We start from the raw sequence: 19,957 nt of genomic DNA, 5'->3' as shown, positions 1-19,957 counted from the left end.
CGTCGGGACGAAGAGAAGACTAGACCACCGGTAAAGCAACGAGCGCGTATGGCGGAGATACCAAAAGACGAGGGGCAAGAGGTCTAGATTGGTACAGTCGATATGGTGGTCGAGACGGGCGACCGAGTAAAGAATTTCATGCTGAGCCGTCGGAATTGGGTAGATTTGAGATATCCTGATAGAGTAAGGGACAAGGGTATTTTGATTGGGAAAGTCTTTATATGATTTTCGGAAAATTCAAGTGTTTGAAAAGATTGCAGGCGGTGTAGATTGAGTGGTCGTCTGCAGAGGGATGGTGGGTCCGGACATGTAACTTCATCTTCGGAACATGGTTTTGTGGTTGAGCGGCGACTCAAAAGGTACTGGCCCTCTCAGCCGTCCACCCCTTGCGATTGGCGTTTGTCCGGTACAAAAGACGCACACATAAACGCGCGGTAGAGCCCCTTTGCTAAGACCGACACAGCCCATATGAAGCCACTTGTTGCAGGACTCGCACTGCACCATGGGTGCGTTGTCGTCATCAACGCCACCATTGCAAATACATCGACTTTCGCTCGAGAGACTACTTCGATCGGTCGAGGGTGTGTTATTTGGTGAGCCGTTGAATGTATTTGTAAAGGGATCGTATTGGCCAAGGATGAATCCATTGGCATGCGGTGGGGTAATGTTGGAAATTTCAGCTGAGGCCTGTGCCCATCGTTGGTTGTGGGCTTTGAGGGTATTTTGAGATGCACGCTCTAGCTTTATTAGCAGGTCAAGCGAAGGAATGACTAGACCGTCCTACCAATCCGTTGCTGCCGCTCCCCTACCATCTTTTTCAGCGCTCCTAGCGCATCCCCAGGGGAATGGACTTCAGAATCTCGAGAGTGATCAGCCGAGGCGGATCTTTGGGATGCATGTTCTGCAGCAGATGGTCGTATCGGTCGAGCAGACTGGAACGATGCTATATCAAAGGCACTAGCTGGTCTGAGCGCGGGCCTTGCCACCTTGAAAGACGCGCCTCCCTCAAACCCACCGCTATCTGTACGGGCATGTTTCGGTGCCCGCCGTTCTGGCTGTGGGACCGTGAAGGAGGCATTGCGACTGAGGATTGGAGGCGGCTCATCTTCTTCAGACCCACTGTCCTCCTGCTCGTACAGGTCAGGATACTGTCGGCGAGGATCTTGCTGTGATGCTCGTCTTATGGCTCTCGGGGTTTCATCGTCATCATCAGCAGAAACAGTCTCTGTGCGAGCTCGACCAGTTTCGTCAATGATGAGGCGGGTTCGTGGCTTCCTGATCTCAGGTATTGCTTTCATTGAACCACCATTTTGACGTTTTAGTGGAGATGAACGTCTGGGAATTGTAGAGAGGTTGGTTGGAATGGATATTCGGGCCTCTGTTGTCAGTGACCGACTCTTCATCATACTATCAGTGTTGCTTCGCTGCAATCCAGGTTTTACGTTTTCTGTTGAGCCAGACGAAGAATTTGTGTTACTGCGCGAGTGTTGGCTCCTTGCTCTTCTAACCTGTTCCCTTTCAGCTTGAGCGTCGCGCAACTGAGTCTCATAAGGTTGCCTCGAGCCCACGTTCACAGACGACTGCAGCTGCAGTGTCTCAGGCGAAGTGATCATATTGGGGTCGTAAGTGCTGAGCAGCATGCTGGGATTTACGCTAGTAGACGTGGCTACGAACGAGCTGTGCCTCATATTGTGTGCCTGTTCCGCGTGAGGATTTAAGAACGTGGGCCCTGGTGACGCTTGAAAACTTTGGAACGCTGGTGTTTGCATCGGATTAGTTACCTGATGGTTGAAGGCTTGCCAGTTCATGTTTTGCTCCATGCGATGCGGCGTAGAGGCGAACGGATCTACACCCAACGGTACATCCAGGTCCATCTGCATACCATCGTTAGATGGATCCCAAAACAGACGTGACTGAGGCATGAGAGACGCCGACATTGGGTCAAGACCGGAAAGTTGCATCATGTCTGAAGTGTATTGCAAGTTGCCAAACCCAAATGGGGTCTGGTCGAAGAAGGTTTCTGACGATGGTACCTGGACGGGCGTCCTGTGTATTACAGTGGCAGGTGTGCCCGCGCCGTTTGCTGCACCCTGTGGGGGACCCCTCCTAGACGAAGCATCCCTGGTTGGGGGTGGGGTTTGCATATGGGTAAAGTCCATGGCGACGGGGCGCGAAGTCTGAGACGAGGAGGACAATGGCGGGTTTCGGCCAGGCCTCGTGAATTTATTAGGATCTGGCGACGATGACAGCCTTCGCGAGGCGTCGACGGGTGGCAAGGGAAGGTTCTGAGGGACGAAATGGTTGACATGAAAGTCCGGGTCCTCGGGGGTGCGGACGGGTTGGCTATAGGAGCTCAAGGGTCGGTCTATGGTCGTCGACAGTGTAAACGAGGGTGTCTGGACAGGGGTATGCCGACCATTGGGTAGCGGGGTTGCCCAAGCGTCAAGAAAGTGTGAGTGTGCAAAAGTTTCCGTCTTGGGTGTCTTGAGGCTTGCGTCCGGGAACGTCAGCGATTTGGGCGTCGAGGAAGGACTTGGTATATGCCAGTCGGTCGATCTAGCACGCGACCCACGTTAGCCTGGGGCACTTGCAGCTGCGAACCGAAACATTGAGCAATCGAGAAAAGTGCAATTAGCCAAAAGACAAGCAGAGAAATTCGGAGGAAAAGTTTCTTTTGCAACAAAATGGGCAGGCGCTGCTGGAATGCATTTTTGAGGGCGGGTTGGCACTGAGCTTCGGATGACAAGCGTGCGGTGCTGCCTGCTTCTAGGCCTACACCAAGCCTCTATTGGGTCCAATGCGGCGTTTGCAGTAGGCAGCCACGCTAAACGGCAGCCATTATATCTGTGAAGCTCGTTGCACCGGCCCGAAAACTTCAAGACGTATACGGTTCCTAGACAAACATAGGAACGGGAACTAGGTAGGAGGGAGCCGTACCCATGTATATGCTGATCCAAGCCCATAGCAAGCCCAATACCACAGTGTTCCTCCTCTACAGACCATGTAGCACCTACTATTACTATGTCGTCGGCAACGTCGATGGTGATGTTGAGCGGGCGGAAGGGGGTGAGGCGGAGATGGCGGACGCTCTGGCGGAGTTTTGCTGCTGCTCCCGCTGCTGCTGTCGGGTTGCAGGCTAGAGCAGAGGCAATTGGGACAGACGACGGAGCGGTGATAGTACCGAGGTCGTACGCCTGAATGGCGGTAGCAGGGGAGATGGCAGCGCTGTGAGACGTTGAAGATGCAGGTACCGAGCGAGGGGCGTCACGGCAGCGTATCGGGAGGGAAAGAGCAGGCTCGCGGCTTCCTTGGGGAGGTGCTGGGCTCCTGCAGTCTGTGGGAAGAACCGAGGGTGAAAGGTTTCTTCACGTACTAGGAGAGGCAGTGGGGCGGAACTGAAGCTGCAAATGCAAAAGGTTGTAGTTCGGCAAAGATGAATAATTGAATAGTACCGATCGTGACCCGCCGCAGCAACACACGCACGCAGCAATGGCGCAAGAAAGCAGTGCAGTGCCTTTCTCCTGAGCCCTTGGGGCACTTCTACTAGCTCAGGCACCGTGCCGCATGGGGCTGCTCATGGCGATATAGCGAGGCTGTCACTATTGGGTGGTCATGGCAGGGAGGAGGCATGGAGTTTGCTCAGCGTCGTCGCCGACAGCCAGGCGAAGCTTCGTGCAGCCGACCCAACTAGCAGCGAATGGGGGGAGAGGCTCCGGCTGAACGAGGTACATAACGATGAGCTAAGTCGCGAACGGACACGGAACGACTGCACCATGGCTTGGGGTAATGCGTGCCGTGACGATGAGATGGGTAGCAATGACAGGCCGACGCTGACGTCTCCAGCTTGTCTACAGTACGAGTCTAGGACCCGACGCTAAATCGCCGTGACCCCGTGAGCCAGTCACACCTATCCAACGACAAACTCCACATGTCCTTCACCTGCCCTCGCCCAGGGGCGCCTGCTAGGTAGAGAATAAAGAAGTAACAAACAAAGTGCTCGCCGCTGCCAGCTGGCAGTCGATGGATGCTCATGTGTCAGCACCGACTACGCCCGTTAATCTAGGCGTCATTATGCAAATCCCATGAACCTGGAACACGACCTTTGGCCCCGGCGAATCGCGGGCCGGCCTCGCAGGACTGCACTTTTCTAACCATTCAACCACCAAGCCACACGCCAGCCTACCCTATACGACAGAGTGAATCGTCTCACTCTCACTTGTACTTGGCCAATTCCGTCAAGTACAAACCATATCCCTGGCATCTTCATCGCCACTCTGGCGCCAGCCCATCCATTCATGCAAGGTACACTGCTACTCAGCTCCCTTGTTTGCAGAAGCGCATCACCGGTGAGGCTAAGAAAAGAAAGTTGCTGCATCCCTATCTCGTGCCTGCCTGCTGTTGAGCTTGGCAGGCACAACTATCTCGCTCTAGCCCTCGGCCAAGCGAAATGAGAGGGGCTGTTGGAAGCGACATACGTCACAAGCGTCTCTATTCCCGTCATAGCTATTATGTATATATCGTAGCGCATGGACATGCCGTGTCCCATCCCACCATTACCAACTCCGAAGCCCATGCTATCGTAACGTAACGGAATCAAGGCCTACCGAAAGACGTTGAGGAAAAAGTAACCCTTTTATAGCGGATCGTTATAGGTACAGGAAAAGGAAAGACAAGAAAAGAGCTGTTGTATTACACACCCATCATGGTCGAAATTGCCCCCCAGGCTTCTGTTTAGCTCGTTACCTCCAAGATTGTCCAGCATCCCAGAGATGCCTCTCATTACGTCCATAGTAGGTGCTTATGCCAAAGACTATCGCATAAATCTACCCATGGTAGGATCCCTCTGATACGAGAGACGTGAGACTGCCGACATTGAGTCGTCATCTCGCTCAAGTGTAGGTCCCGACAGGTCGGAAACGGCGTCGTCAAGGGGATCATCAAAGGGTGATCGTGCTACGAAGCGCGCTCGCGAGTTAGCTCTGGCTATTGACATCCTGAGGCTGCTTTGGCGCGAAGTTGACATGAAGCTGGGCGGCGCAGCACTATGCGGTCGATACGGCGGCGGTGGCTCTGCGAAGCTGCTATTGTCTGCAAACGGATCTGCAGGTCTGTGCGAATTTGATGTAATCGACACCATATCTGAAGTATCCATTCCAGTGAGATAGGCACCATTCGAGCCGGATCCGATGGGTCCCAGTATGATCGGATGATTTTGACTCCATAACGATGTAGGTCGAAGTTCGCTCGGTGGCTGATCCCACTCTTCTGAGGGCAATGCAGCTTGCGGCGACGGTGCCATATAACGTCGTATCGTTTGTTCCTCTAGTACCTTTGACTCTTCTGCTTCCAGCTTCATTACTTTAGCTTCCGCTTCCGCTTCCGCTTCCTCTTCCTCTTCAATGGAAGCAGCTTCCACCTTCCTTTTCTTGCGTCTGCGCAAACACAGGAAAGCGACAACCCCCAAAATACCGAGGACGATGACCGGAACAACTGCGGCAGCGGCATACAACGGTGCATGATTAGCACCCCCTTTTGGCAAGTTCAAATCTGGTGGCCGACCTCCAATTGAACTCGGTGGCTGACCTGGCATTTGCGTCGATGTTCCAATAGTGGTGGGAGTATCGGATTGCGATGGGTTCTCCAAACCGCCTGCATAGGGTGTCGCTGCTGACGTAAATGCAGATTGGGTAGCCGTGGTGGGAAAAGGTGAAGCGTATGGCGGCCGTGAAAAGCCCGATGAATGTTCCTCAGGCCGAGCGCCAGGGACGTTGGTTGGCCGTTGGCCCTCACCAGGTGCAAGCAGAGGTGTTACCATCGTTGTGTCCGGAGATGTGTTTGGCGCTGGTACAATGGGTGGAGTGATCTGAGGTGGTGGCGGCGGCTTTCCACCCTTATCATCCTTATCATCCTTATCTTCCTTGTCATCCTTGTCATCTTTATCATCTTTATCGTCCTTTTTCTTTCCGTCCTGTGGAGGGGGCGGAGGTGGTTGCGGAAGTTGTGGAGCCATTACGACTTGGGCGAACCGCTGATGAGAGCAGCTTCTTGCTGCGGTAACGAAGACTGCAGACGTGCGTCAGATGCTAACACCAGTGATGGTGCCGGACGCCTGATTCTTGAAAATGGCCAAGGTAGGAGCTGAGCTATGGTGATGATGCTCCAGGACCGAACCAGTAGTAGGAGATGCGGGGCCGAAACGAAATCCAGTTCTGACGTTGGCGGTCCGTTCGATGACAGCAGGGAGCACGACAAATTGTAAGTCAAGTGTATTTGACGGCGGAATTTAGTATAGTCAAGTTTTACAAGTAGCAGACTTGATGTTCAAGGTAGAGAATGAAAAGTGACAGGGAGCGAGAGGAAGATACTTTGACAGGTCCGCAAAGTGAGGAGGCGCAGGCATCTTACTTCGGGTATCTCGCCGTGTGCTGCAGCCCAAGGCCGAAGTACCGGCTGCGGATAGTCGGCGTGGTTGGCTACATGCCGTGATGACGGTTTAGAGGCCGGGCTCAGCCTCGATGGCTTGGAGACGTACAAACCCCACCCGCTCGGGATAGTTATTTTGGGCTCCCTAGCTGCCGATCTACGAAAGCTTAGTGTGTGGAGATGGATCTCTGCATGCTCAGCACACATTCCTGATTTTCTTGTTGCATGGCCCAGAGATGGCACACTCTCTCACACTTTTGTATGCTTGTTTGCTGTGCTTACGATGAACTCATCTTGCAATGATGATGAATCGGTCGGACTTACTCGACGGCATGCCAATGCGCAGATCGCTTCTCATCGTCTTGGTAGCTGAGGTGTAGCTCATGTGATTGGCCGCCGCCATGCCACGGATAGAACATGGCTGAATCTTACAGGCTACGGCCTCAGTTATTCGTCTTATCTGAGGTGGGGTCGCACGCCGGATGTACAAAAGCCTAGGGGGGACTGCAGCTAATTGAAGGTGAAACGTGCGACTACGGACACACTGCTGCATGACTGCCCCGCTGCATGCTGTTCGGAGCTTTTCGTTCGCCATACCGTTGCTATTTAGCAGGCCGTGCGCTAGTAACTGCCCGATCACATGTGTAGATGGCGTGTTGAAATAGAAACCCTATGTTATTGTTACTTGGCTGCCGGGTAGTTCGTGTTTGACGGCAATCTATTAGGCTGCATATGGCGTGCTTCTTTGCTAAGGCCAAGATGATGTCGGTTGCCATTCGGCTGCAAAAGTTAGGCGCGAGGCTCGGCGATGTGACTTTTGCTAGAGCAGCGCTTGGCTGATGATCTCATCGGCCCGTACACATCCGCTGTCCGCGGACAGATTCACTACGCTGGACCCCACAATCTATTCGCGAACATGGACAAGTTCAAGTCTGTTGCTAAGGGCGGCTGGCATCCAGAGAAGAGCCGTGCCAATAGTGGCAGCAGTGCTGGGGGGCAAAGCGACTCTAAGCTAGGCCAAGTGGTACGTGAAGCTGTACCTTGTCATGTGTAAACTGATTTCTAACGAGTGACAGAAAGGCTGGGTGGGAAAGGCCCAAGGCAAAGACGTGCATGCCGAATCAGCTCGGGAACATCAATCCGCGCCCCTGTCGTCGTTGAAAGATCCAGCCTCATTTGCGCCGCCGCCAAAACGAGTGAACTACAATGCTGTGCCGGCATCATCGGGTACGCGTCCTTCTACGGTCGCATCGTCTCGAACGGAGGAGCAAGAGGAGGCAGAAGACAACCGACCAGCCCCAGGCCCATATAGACGCGACACCACAGGGCTAAGCACAGCACACCTGCCCAAGCCTCCTGCTTTCCGCCCAGGTACTGCATCGCCAACAACTACAGGCTCTGCACCGAAACCGAAACCGAGTCTTCCCCCTAGACTGCCTCCGCGACAAAACTCGAATCCTCATGAATTCTCCGCCGCGCCTCCACCCACATACAATGAGGCTACACAGCAAGAGACGGCTTCACATGGCGGGCTGAACCAGGGGGCTTTGGGTCGTCTGGGTCAAGCGGGAGTATCCGTGCCTGGCTTTGGCATCGGTCGGACAGCCTCTCCTCCCGTACCGCCTCGTGCGAACCCTTCTCCACCTGTCCCTCCTCGAGCGAAGTCTAGTTCCAGCACAACTGTACCGCCGCCTGTTGCGAGCGGACATGGCTCGCAGATGAACGAACTTCAGAATAGATTCGCCAAGTTGACAGGACCCAAATCACGAACACCAGCACCAGCGCCGCCCCCAACGACAGGCACATCATGGGCGGACAAACAGGCGGCACTTCGAACAGCTAGCAACCTCCGGAACGACCCATCCAAAGTCTCGGCATCTGACTTGAAAGGGGCAGCATCGACGGCAAATAATTTTCAGCAGCGGCATGGCGATCAGGTTGCATCTGGGTGGAAGTCGGCCAACTCGCTCAACCAAAAGTACGGCATCATGGGGAAGATGAACAGCTTAGGCTCGTCGAGTGGAGCAGCAGCACCCCCACCAGTGCAGTCGCCAACACAGATTCAGGGCAGCCAGGGAGGAGGACTAGGGAAGAAGGCGCCACCACCGCCTCCGCCAAAGAAGAAGGAGCTGGGCAACGGCTCGGGCGAAGCACCGCCAATTCCTCTGAGTAGCAAGCCCAAGTTCTAGGGCTTTATTGAGTAGATGTATCTATACTTGCAGATATTCCAGCCACCATGTGTATGTATACCCTGTTGGCGGCAGGCAGTCCCTTAGCGGTGGCTGCCCCAACGTCACTTCCCAGTTTATGGATCAGCGGGAGTCGCTCCTTCCCCCATGTACGTACGCTGGGGCCGTCAGACCCTCAACATGTTCGTCACCCTGCCACATCCCTGCTACAAGTTTCCCGAGGCGTACAGGATTCGACAACGACACTGACACTGCTGCCGTGTGGAAGAAAGACAATACGTATACGGTGGCCGCCAGAAACGGCTAGCCTTGCGAGGCTCACCTCCCACGACCTAGATGACAGCTAGGTACGCGGTCATGGTCCTTCTTGGCTGCGGGTTAGAAGGGGGCCTGGCGGTCCAGTGGCAGCCGACTGTGGCTTGCCTCGGCACGTCATGGACATGTTATTCGCCAAAAAAGTTGCGCATCCGCTAAATTCTCAACCAAAGCCAAAGAACCTTTGTCCAGAAGCCTCTTGCCTGCTCTTTCTAGCCTCTGGGCCGATGCAAGCTTTGCTACAACCGTGCTTCGTCCGGGTTTAACTGTGCACTCAATTGCGGATATATCTTAAACCTTGTGCGCGCCGTCCCCGGTTTGTGCGCTGAGCAGAACGGACGCTGAGAGGCCTCGCGTGTTTGGAATCAACACAATCGCTGCACCTTCAACAACCGCCCGCATTGACGACGCGCGCCGACGATAAGCCCACCCGCATTGTTGAGAACTGCTCCGAATACGCAATATTAGCGTAACGGCTGGGCATTGACCCATCTGGGCCACACAAAATCTGCCACCCGCCTCGGGACCTCACTGACCTCACCACGCCGCGCTGACCACACGCCCATCTCCACCGCTCACGCACAGGCTCCCTCCCGCACCTTTACAGGTCGCTGCACAACTGCAAACAGAGCCATCATGTCTGGTGCAGGTCCTTCTCTCCACCCTGGCGACTGGCCATCAAGAGCTGTCCTCCAGTTCCCCCCCGATGCCGCGCCCTTGCCCATTCCTCCCCCATGGACGGGCGAGTCGACCTTCGCCAACCCATTCCCCATTCCCGAGGACATTTATCAGGGAGCCCTCTCGTACAAGGTCCCGCTGACCATCGCCTCCGTCTACTTCGTCACCGTCACCTACGTCAATTGGTACAACCGCCAACATGGAAACAAGCCGTGGAGGATCGCAAAGACGCGCCCCTTCTACGCCTTTGTTATCTTCCACAACGTCTTCCTGGCTGTCTACTCAGCTGTCACTTGCGTGGCTATGATCCGCTGCTTGAAGCACTCGTTCCCCCACTACAGTGAGCCCAATGCCGTTGTCGGCACCATCGACGCTCTCTGCAAGATTCACGGTCCCCGCGGACTGGGCGACGCCGTTACGTACCGCACCAACAACGACACTTGGGCCAGCCTCAACCCCAAGGTCCTCGTCGGACCCAATGGCATGCCAGACACGAGCGACGTTGGCAGAATTTGGAATGAGGGGCTGGCTTTCTGGGGCTGGTGGTTCTACCTGTCCAAGTTCTACGAAGTCCTTGACACGGCCATCATTCTCGCAAAGGGCAAGCGAAGCACTACACTCCAGAAGTACCACCACGCCGGCGCTATGCTGTCCATGTGGGCTGGAATGCGTTTCATGTCCCCACCTATCTGGATGTTTGCTCTGGTCAACTCTGGCATTCACGCTATGATGGTGCGCACTTCCTCACATTTTTGACAATCCCCCCACTGACTTTTTCCAGTACACCTACTACACCGTCTCAGCCCTTGGCTTCCGGGTCCCAAACATTGTCAAGCGAACCCTTACCACGCTCCAGATCACCCAATTCCTTGTTGGATCTGCCTTTGCCGCCATACATCTCTTCGTTTCCTACACCGTCCCCGTTTCGGTAGCATACAAGGTCGCTGAGAAGGTTGCGCCCAAGGTCTCCTCTACAGTCTCGTCTGCCGTCGCTTCGGCTACCGAGTCTGTTGCGGAAGCTCTGCCCACTGTCACTGGTGTCGGTGTGGCTTTCCTCAGGAGGCTCATCTACCGTGCAGCCGGCGACGAGGGTCTCGCAGAGAACGTACCCATTCCAGGCGAATCAGTTCCGATCCGCCAGCAGCAACAAGTGGTTGTCAACGAGCCAGCTCCCGTGCAGAACGCAGTACACGAATTCTTCCACCCACACGAGACTGTTGAGAAGATCTTCTACCGCAACGAGTACCAGACTGTTCCATGTGTCGATACCTCGGGCCAAGCTTTTGCCATTTACGTCAACCTGATCTACCTAGCGCCTCTTACCATCCTCTTCATGCGTTTCTTCTTCAAGTCCTATCTCCGCCGCTCATCGCCCAACACCAAGCGCGATTCCAAGCCTCGCACCATCTCCGACGCAGCCGGCGACGCGAGCCGTAGAGTAGAACGTGAACTTGACTCCCTTGACAAGTCAGCTGAAGACGCCATCTCCTCTGGTGTAAACATTGCTAGGGACGCCGTTCGTGGAAGAAAGCCAGCCAACGGCCAGATCAAGGACGAGAGGCAGGGCAGCATGAGCCCCGCTAACCAGAAGTTTTTGGAAAACGTGAACCGCAGAGTCAGTGAGAAATTGCAGGAACTTGATGAGGGTGCCGATGCCACATCCAAGAAGGCAAGGCAGATAGCCAAGGACCTTGTTGGCAAGGTCGAGGATGCTGGCGATGCAATCGAGGACGAGTATACGAATGGCAAGGAGAACGCCTTTCAGCGTTCAGCGAGCAACGCCCGCAAGCCTAACAAGAAGGGAAGCCATTTGTCGTTGAAGAGTCAGAGGAGTGAGTCTGTGGCGAGACCAGAGCAAGAATCTGAGCCAAAAGACATCAACAACACTCTGGACGAGGCCGGAGGCAAGGGAAAGTTTTAGGGAACAAAGCAACTTCCACGTCTCGATTACGAGTGACACGAAAACAAAGCAAGGAGCGTGTAGAGGGTGAAAACTTACAGCAGCGGAGTTACTCAAGCACCGCTGCTTCTCATTTGGGGCGTCAATATAATGATTACAGGCGATAGTAGGCGCTGTGTAGACTTGAGATATCCCAGATTCATCTAGCCATAGATGCTAGGAGAGAGGACTAGGACACCAAAAGTCGGATATTTGCAACAGTATATGTATTAGGGGAGGTTTGTCAATTGTCGGCGTAGCTCTACTATCATAATACAATTATTTGAAACTTGATCCTTGACAGAGTCGTAGTTGATCATGTTGTACATGTCCTTGAACTCAACGTATGCAGCCCTCCATATCCCATGCGCTTCTTCCCAGTTCCAACCGCTCTTCCTTGAGCTTCCTCACCACAGCCTCCTTGCCTGTTGCAAGGTGTACGCTTGGGGTCGACACGCCAGTAACTGCTTTCATATCGCCTCGCATACCATGCTCCTGACCACTCCGTCCCAGATCCTCGTCGTTTCTGGCAAAAATCTGTAAGCCGCGTAGATGCGTGTCCTTGCCGTTTTGATGGTTCTCTAGGATCTTGACTTGGACCAGATGTGCTCTTAGCACGGGCATTTTAGGGGGTCGCTGCCGTGTCGAAGGAGGTGAGCGGGGCGCCGGGTTCGGTGAGAGTGACGTAAAGGGCTGGCGGGGTTGGGGGCGTGGCATGGCAGGCGTCGAGGTTGCATGGAGCGACGGGGTCGTCATTTGTTGATGGGGGCGGTGCCGGAGGTCGTGGGTATGTTGAGTTTGAGGGGTTTGATGAGGGTCATACGCTGGCATTGGGGTGTGATGCTGGTTCTGCACTGGAGTCTCGATCTCGGTATCCTGTGGAGCGGCATTCTCAGAGTCGGAGGAAGCTGCTTCATTTGCACCACGTTGTCTTCCGTTTGTGTTTGTTGGTGCTGCGGTGATGCGGAGTGGCTCTTGTCTGCGCTGTTCACCATCATCATCCTCATCAGATTCGTCATCGTCCCCACCGTCGTCATCTTCACTATCTGCATCTCCTACACCGCTGAAATCCGCCCATATCCATCCCCGCGGGCTTTCCAATCTCATCTCACCCCACTCTTGTAAATCGTTCATGCCACTACCAGCGAGAAAGATAATCTTGGTCGGTGTGTACGACTCATCTTGCTCGAAGTCGAGATATAGTCGTAGTCCGACAATTCGCACGAGTTTGAAAAAGTGGATGTTCAGGTAGTGCGGTTGCGGACCATCGGATTGCCAGAATAGGTTGGTTGAGGGATGTCGAAGTTGCGGGATGGAACACCCTGGTTTGGAAGAAGATACTGTCCATGATGCAAGGGTACTGACCTCGCGGAGGTAGGATGGCGGAGGGTCGATATTAGGTTGGGGGTTGTCGTTGTGATTTGGTGATGCTAGGCCCTCGTCGTCATCCAGCTCTTCCTCTTCCTCTTCGCCTAGCGCCTCTCCGTCGCCGACGTCATCATCACCGTCTTGACGGCCTAGCTCCGTCTCGCTATCCGAGTCTTCTTCTGCTGTGGGTGGGGACATGTGGTGCTGCTGCGCTCGGCGACGAAGTGATGGCGGCATACCTCTAGTGTACTATCACGGGCCCGGGAAGCGCCCCCGAGGCTTGACAGAACCTAATACGGAAATGACGTAAACGCGTGTATTACAGGGGCTGCGCTTTGCAGTAGCAGTAGCACGTGTTGAGGCCTAGTAGTAGTTATGCAAGCGAGGTGTGGCATGGCAAGGTTCAGCCGAGAGGAGAATCCAGGTTGATGTGCCGACGTCTTCAAATTAAGTTTTATAACGGCGACATGCCTGGTCTTCTGTGGTAGTGGCTACTTTGCCGCGTGCGAGGCCTGGAAATGTTGGTGGTTGAGCGTCGGGAGCTTAAACGCCCAAGCGCACCGACGTGCTTCACCTCCCTTCGGCGTTCCGCGCCCGTAGTCTGCTGTACCTGCAGCATGCACCATCTCTCTCCGCATCAACGTCGGGTCGCTATCGCCCGTTTACGTTCGAATGCATACCCGCCATGCAATCGATCCTGTCATTAGACTTGACGCCGCCCAATAGTGCCCAAGGTTCGCTCAGTTCGCACCGGATGCTCCCCCGCCTTAGTGTGAAAGACGGCTTGGCCCGATCCGTTTGGGCTATATGCTCTCGCGACCAATCCAGCCGCTTGGAGACCTCAATGCGTTTCCACGCTATCTGGAGGCGGCAGCGGAACATACCCCGACTACGAGACAGTTGATGGAATCGAAAATCCTCTATCGGGCACCCTGCATGAACCATATGTGTAACTAACATAGCCCTCGACGAGAGTTTCCAGCCCAATCTGTGATTTCAAGATTTCAAGGAGGCGACGCCCTTGTTAGCATCTGTAGCCCTCGTTGCCCTCTTTTGATGGTAGATGATACATCGCTGATAAAATACTTCTTTTACACTACCTCGTGTACCGTCACGTTTAGCGTGGCTTACAGCAGGGTGTCGTACTTTCAACAATCGCATCCATCTGTAGCGCATGTGTAGACTCGACGCCACTCACTTTTCGCGCGATTTTAAACGTTTATGCTCCTATATGTGGCCCACTTCCAAGAAGCACCTCTCGACCAACATCACCTGTCACGCCGTACCCACCTTTGTATGACGCGACCGATACTGTCAACCCATGATCATGGGTCAACACAGTCCGACCGATGTGGCAAACTCGGCAATACTTCAGAACCAAATCACGATCGCCTTTCTGACAATCGCCTGGTTCTCCCTACTGTTGAGGATATGGACGCGAACTTGTGTCATATCAAACTTTGGTTGGGATGATGCTACGATGATACTCGCCTGTGTAAGTGAATTCCTGCTTCTAGGAGCATTGTAGACCTAACATCCTCAGATGGTTTTCACGGTGTTTTGTACAGCACAATTATATATCGCAGCAAACGGTATAGGAACACACGTCACCAGTTTACAACGTCAACAACAATTAACCACGGTACCAAACATCTCATCTGTTGATGCTGCATCCAACTGACCATCCCAGTGGGTCTTTATGAGTGAATGCGGTTACATCATGTCCATGATGATAATCAAGGTATCGGTCTGTATCTTCTTTGCTCGCATCGTCGTTAAGCGTGCCCATTTCATCATCATATACGTTACAGCTGGCGTCAACATTGGATCGTCTCTCACTGCCTTCTTTTACTGTCTCTTCAGATGCGGACCTGATCTATCCATATACATCCTTAACGAATTCACCAATAACTGCACTTCTGCATCCACCGACTTGTTCATGGGATATCAGCAAGGTACGCATATGTTTTGCTCCATTTACTCCAATGTCAATATACTAACTAAACCCCAACTAGGCGCCTTCAGCGCTCTGACAGATATAATATTCGTTATACTGCCAGTCTTGCTTCTTTGGAACGCCCAAATGGACTTGAGGTCTAAATTATCCATCGGCTTCGTACTGTCCTTGGCAGCACTGTAGGTTCTATCCATTTTCTCTCCCGGTTTATTCTCTCTAACACGTTACAGTGGATGCATCTGCTCGATCATACGCTTCCCCTATATAGACGGACTTGCGAGGACCAAGGATTTCTTTTGGAACGTAGTCAACGTTTCCATTTGGAGTACAATAGAAGCAGGTGCTTGCATCACTGCCGGGTGTATAGCAACGCTAAGACCGCTTTTCAAACACGTCCTTCATCGAGCAAGGGGCTCAAATGCGCTGTCCGGGTCCAACACCACAACACTGTCAAGAAGCGGAAGGTCGACGCAGCAATCTTATACACCAAAGAGCGCACACGGTAGCTCAACGCCACATTATGATATTGCACTTGCGGAAATCGATCGAGACTGCTGCGGCGCCGAGGATAAGCAGCCAGGAATCGAATATTCACTTGAACCCATCAGTAGCGTATCTTTGGCACCAAACGGCGAGGAAGCAATTACGCTTTCATCCGACATAGGCCATACGCGCACAAGCATGGACCCCATCTTAGGAAGACAAGACTTGCCTGTTCCCGAGCTTGGTTGGCACTATAGCTCGAGCGAGGGGCCCGGAAAAGAACCAGCAAAGAATCATGACCGAAGCGCGCGTGTAAGCTGGTCTTTCCGCAAAGACGCTGTCTTAGATATACCTCCGATACTCCAGAGGCCTACCACTGCACCGGCGTCGCCGGATTGTTATGGAGAAGTATGAGTAGCGACCGTCTTGATCGGAGTGTACATACCAAGACCGCCAACCACTGCTGACCCGGGAGAACGAAGGTGCATCGCATCAGCGGTCCAATACACAATGCTCAGCAAGAGGCGAGTCCATGCTTTGGAGAGCCTGAAGGCAGCATACAGAGTATTCGAACAGGCTAGGCGAGTTCAAATGCTCGATCAAGCTTATCCTTGACCCGGTCGTATGACTATGTCTTTGTAGTCAACTTGACACAGCGGGGTTAGATGATTTCTGCTGGAAGGGTCTCATGAACCGTTTTGAGCTGAGCATCAGGGACAGGGAAAATGGAAAGTGTAGGCCAGACTGGTGATTGGTCACAATATGAAGCGATAAGAGTGACTTGAGGGGCTTTTTTGGTTGGTCCATGCTGTTCGAGCAATTTCTTCTGTATCATTTATGTGTATACGAGAATCTGATGTCATATCATTGAAATTCGCCAGCTGTTCTGTTGGTGCATGAGATCCATTACGATGCATCAACCCCGGGCTCACTACCTTCCACCCATGAAATCAGGCTTGTACGCCTTGACACCACCAGCTTTCATAAGCTCCCTCAGAGCCATGGTGGCGTACTGGCTGCTTGCCAGCTGCAACTTAAGTACAACCGCAATCTTCTTCTCCTGCTCCTCATCCTTTTCCTTACCATCTTCCATGTCCCCATCTCCATCCTCAACTGCGGCTCCTTCCTCTCCCTTCCTTCCCGAAACATCTCTTTCCTTGCCCAGCCTCTGCAAATCCGTTTCCACAAACTGTTCGTCTGGCTTTGTATAATCATGCAGCGCATAAGTCAGCGGTCCCAAAGGCTTGGCAAGAAACTTTCTGTAGCCTCCACTGAGACTGACTTCTCTCCACTGCCTGCGCATTTTGTAGGGATCTAAGCCTCCACCCTTTTCACTGCCCATGAACTTCTTGTAGAACGTACCGATCTCGTTCTGCGGGTACTCGATATCGAAGCCAGGTTGTGGCAAGACTATATCCCAAATTGTGTATTGCCCTGATGCGGCTTCGGCGGCCGTGAGTGGGCGAGCGCGTTCGAAGTCGGCTTCGGGGGCATTTGCGTTCTCAGTGCCCGAGGGGTTGATAATCATCTCGCCATCCTGGTCAATTGTTGTGTCTACCTTGGCAGTCGCGGTGTTGGAAAGCTCCTTGTCGCGGTGTTCGTTGACGAGGACGAGATCACCTTCAACGACTCTGTCGCCATACATAGTCCAGCGTTTGCCTGCAACGGTATTCCAGACGAGTGATTGATAAGCGTGGACGTACATCAGACGCAGCGTGCGAGGTATCGTCATGAGTGCGCCTTGCCAGTCTGCTTTGCGGTCGTAACGTCCCGACTTGCTGTTGCGCGAGCTGAGATGTTGAATGATGTTGCGTTCAGCGGTGAATTTCCGGGGGAGGAAGTCCAGGGCCTCGCTGCCACTGCCTTTGGTCTTCCAGATATGGAGGGCCTTTGCACGATTCCTATCATCTTGAGAGACCTGTACATCGGAGCTCACATCGGTACCGTTTGCGGCAGCGAGAGCAACGTCGCTGTATTCGAGAAGATGCTCAACTGCGCCTTGAAGATCGTCCTGTAGCATCTTACGGCCAACGGCGTCGGTGCTTGCTGAGAAAGAGCCGAAACGTTGTAGGCCATAGTAGTTGATGAAACCTTTTTGCGAAAAATCGGTGATGGCTTTGCCGATTACATTGTCGGCAAGCTTCAGTCGTTCTTCAAACGTCAGGCCTTGCTCGCCCTGAAAATGACAGTCTCTGAGTGTGATGGTGAACTCGTTGCCCATCAAGTCGCCTAGCTTCAGATCATGGTGGCGATACTCAAAGTTACCTACACAAGCATTGAATAACATCTTGTTGAAGTTTTGCATGCGCTGAGCCGTCTGGCGCTTGACGCATACTCTCTGGACGGTACATGCTCGTCTGTCCTTGGTACCTGCAAACCCAAAGCCCTTTGTACCACAGTTGAGCTTGCTTCCAAGAAAGCCCACCACTTCCATTGTGTCCTTGTTCTCCTTGTAGAGATTGAAGTGGAGGTATTCCCCACCCAGCTCCTCCCAGTCCAGACCGCCTCGTCGCCTAGAATGATCTTCGCGATCTCTGCCGCCACCCTTTCCTTTCTTATTCTTGCGCTCGGCTGGTGGTGTGGCCTTGATGCGTATGGTCTGGTCGCTCTCCATGGCACTCTCCAGCAGATTTGGGAATATCCGACGCAGACTCTGGTGAGCTTTTGTGCGCATGTCCTTGTCGGTTATCGGCGGTGATATGACGGCCTTGAAGTCTTTTGCCTTTTTGGATTCGCGTCGTCGTACCTGTCTTACGAGCTTGATTATCTCATCAGTGGTTTGCTCGCCGAATATTGAATGTAGTGTGTTGCGATCGTCGTCTGCCAACTTCTGCGCGGTATTAGTATCTGCGCCACGATTATGTCATGTACAATGCTTACCTCTTTCTCTGAGTCTTCTTTTTGAGTTTCTGGCTGACTAGCAACCGGTTCCTCGATCGGCTCGGCAGTCTCGAGCTGGGGCTGGGGCGTTGGCTTAGCTGCCACTTGTAGCTTGACCTCCCCACCAAGTCCTGTATCATACGCATCTGCATCTTGTTTTTGCTCTTCTATTACCGCACTTTTGGATGCTTCTTTATCGGCGCCATTGGCCACATCTGTGCCCTGATCTACCTTCCTCTGCTCCTCTACTGCTGTACTCGTCAGATGTAACACCTGCCCATCGAGTCCAATCTCGTTAACCAGGAAATCAGTGTATCTTTGCTTCAACACTCCCTTGAAACCGAGGTTATCCGGGCAGACATATTCCGTTATGCCAGCGCGCACTTCACGCTCCAAATCAGCGTCGATGGCGGAACTATCGTCAATTTTCGCGCGTTTCGCAGGTCGCGATGAGTCTTCTGACATTCGAGACATGTTCAGGTGAGAATGAGAGCGAGTCTGAGAGTTGACGCAGTGTTGGCGCAAACTTGGTTCCGTGGCTGCCTCCAAGCTCAAGCTCGACTTTCTAGTGGGGAAGTTTTTCGCGAGGGGCCCAGGATCGTGCACGCGGAGATAGTTAGCCCTAGCTTAAGGCCGGGCCTTCTGAGTTACCCCAACCCAGATCCAAGTTATCAAACATAGCTGGACCGACAAGCGGTAGAGGAGCTCCTAGAAGGCATCGGAAGATTGTGCTTGCAGCATGAACAGTGTACGTGTCGACGAGGTACATGGCGCTAGGCATATAATCCTTGTCAGTCGAACGATCAACTACGGCCGTCTCATCTTGCTCCTGAGTATTGCCTGCGTAACCCATATTTGGGGTTCGCGCGAGGACGGAGACGATGAACAATCACTGTTTGTGTCTTCGGCGTAGGCCGACGCACAGACATCTTCATGGATCAGACCGGCATATGCAGTACTCAATGCCGCGCAGGACTGTGCTACACTCACATTGGAAACCATCCAAGGGATTGTCATCCTCTCGCTTGTCATATCAAACTCAGAAGGCGTCTCGTTGCGATACCGATCTCTAATCTCCACCGACCTGCTGTTGGCTCGTGAGATAGGCTTTCACTGTATTGATAGTTCGGCCAACGCCCACGTTGTTTCCACTTCGCGAATCGAAAAGAGGCGTCGGGTGTGGTGGTATTCAGTCGCCACTGATTGATTTAGTTGATCTCGTCTACCCCGGTGAAGCACAATGCGGTATACTGACGGTATCCTATAGGTTACTCGCTGCACGATAGGGTGGTCCATGCGAGGGTGTCTATCAAGCACACCCAAGACAGATGACGGTCAACCGGCCGCTCAACATCCATGACGTAGACATTGGACCCAGCGAGATACCGGCAGAAGCAGCTGCGACCGAGCCAACTGACACCTCTCATTTTCTAGAACGGCTGCGTCTCGCAGAGATATCTCGCAGCATCGTCGATCACACACTACAATCGTCAACAAACCTCACAAGTCCCAGTTGCGATACTCAGATAACGGCTATGGACTTGGAAATCGCTCAGATGATCACGACTATACCTCCCTTTTTCCAACTGGCAAGCTACGAATACGTCTCCGATACGAGCGAAGCCAGTAGCATATTCATTCAAGCATACCTGCTTAATTGGCTCATGCAAACTCAACGATACAAACTACACATCACATATCTTACCTCTAGATCTAAAGAAAATC

General features: G+C 53.2%; 7 protein-coding genes across 7 annotated transcripts; 4 read left to right on the top strand and 3 right to left on the bottom strand.

The window, feature by feature from the left end:
- Positions 1 to 315: 315 nt before the first annotated feature.
- Positions 316 to 2,159, bottom strand: PtrM4_076730 (PHD multi-domain protein; the record flags this gene model as incomplete). The annotated part of the gene is made up of 2 exons (XM_066106241.1): positions 316 to 737; positions 785 to 2,159. 2 exons carry the CDS (start codon positions 2,157 to 2,159, stop codon positions 316 to 318), a joined length of 1,797 nt encoding a protein of 598 aa, XP_065963179.1.
- A 2,862-nt stretch (positions 2,160 to 5,021) lies between these two features.
- Positions 5,022 to 5,165, top strand: PtrM4_076720 (uncharacterized protein; the record flags this gene model as incomplete). The annotated part of the gene is made up of 1 exon (XM_001940630.2): positions 5,022 to 5,165. One exon carries the CDS (start codon positions 5,022 to 5,024, stop codon positions 5,163 to 5,165), a length of 144 nt encoding a protein of 47 aa, XP_001940665.2.
- A 2,174-nt stretch (positions 5,166 to 7,339) lies between these two features.
- PtrM4_076710 (Atrophin-1 multi-domain protein) lies at positions 7,340 to 8,612 on the top strand (the record flags this gene model as incomplete). The annotated part of the gene is made up of 2 exons (XM_001940629.1): positions 7,340 to 7,447; positions 7,500 to 8,612. The coding sequence occupies 2 exons, from the start codon at positions 7,340 to 7,342 to the stop codon at positions 8,610 to 8,612; spliced, it is 1,221 nt and encodes a 406-aa protein (XP_001940664.1).
- Positions 8,613 to 9,563: 951 nt separating this feature from the next.
- Positions 9,564 to 11,526, top strand: PtrM4_076700 (GNS1-SUR4 family protein; the record flags this gene model as incomplete). Its single annotated transcript, XM_001940628.1, has 2 exons — positions 9,564 to 10,337; positions 10,387 to 11,526. The coding sequence occupies 2 exons, from the start codon at positions 9,564 to 9,566 to the stop codon at positions 11,524 to 11,526; spliced, it is 1,914 nt and encodes a 637-aa protein (XP_001940663.1).
- A 357-nt stretch (positions 11,527 to 11,883) lies between these two features.
- PtrM4_076690 (DOC1, Anaphase-promoting complex (APC), subunit 10) lies at positions 11,884 to 12,261 on the bottom strand (the record flags this gene model as incomplete). Its single annotated transcript, XM_001940627.2, has 1 exon — positions 11,884 to 12,261. One exon carries the CDS (start codon positions 12,259 to 12,261, stop codon positions 11,884 to 11,886), a length of 378 nt encoding a protein of 125 aa, XP_001940662.2.
- A 1,978-nt stretch (positions 12,262 to 14,239) lies between these two features.
- On the top strand, positions 14,240 to 15,766 carry PtrM4_076680 (uncharacterized protein; the record flags this gene model as incomplete). The annotated part of the gene is made up of 5 exons (XM_066106240.1): positions 14,240 to 14,407; positions 14,456 to 14,554; positions 14,603 to 14,867; positions 14,928 to 15,048; positions 15,100 to 15,766. 5 exons carry the CDS (start codon positions 14,240 to 14,242, stop codon positions 15,764 to 15,766), a joined length of 1,320 nt encoding a protein of 439 aa, XP_065963178.1.
- A 517-nt stretch (positions 15,767 to 16,283) lies between these two features.
- Positions 16,284 to 18,706, bottom strand: PtrM4_076670 (pseudouridine synthase TruD-Pus7; the record flags this gene model as incomplete). The annotated part of the gene is made up of 3 exons (XM_066106239.1): positions 16,284 to 16,379; positions 16,635 to 18,182; positions 18,233 to 18,706. The coding sequence occupies 3 exons, from the start codon at positions 18,704 to 18,706 to the stop codon at positions 16,284 to 16,286; spliced, it is 2,118 nt and encodes a 705-aa protein (XP_065963177.1).
- Positions 18,707 to 19,957: the final 1,251 nt, after the last annotated feature.

The sequence above is a fragment of the Pyrenophora tritici-repentis genome, chromosome 3, assembly GCF_003171515.1.
Source record: "Pyrenophora tritici-repentis strain M4 chromosome 3, whole genome shotgun sequence".
Lineage (NCBI taxonomy): Eukaryota > Fungi > Ascomycota > Dothideomycetes > Pleosporales > Pleosporaceae > Pyrenophora > Pyrenophora tritici-repentis.
The sequence above is the reverse complement of the archived record's forward strand: the minus strand, read 5'-3'. Positions and strand labels throughout refer to the sequence as shown.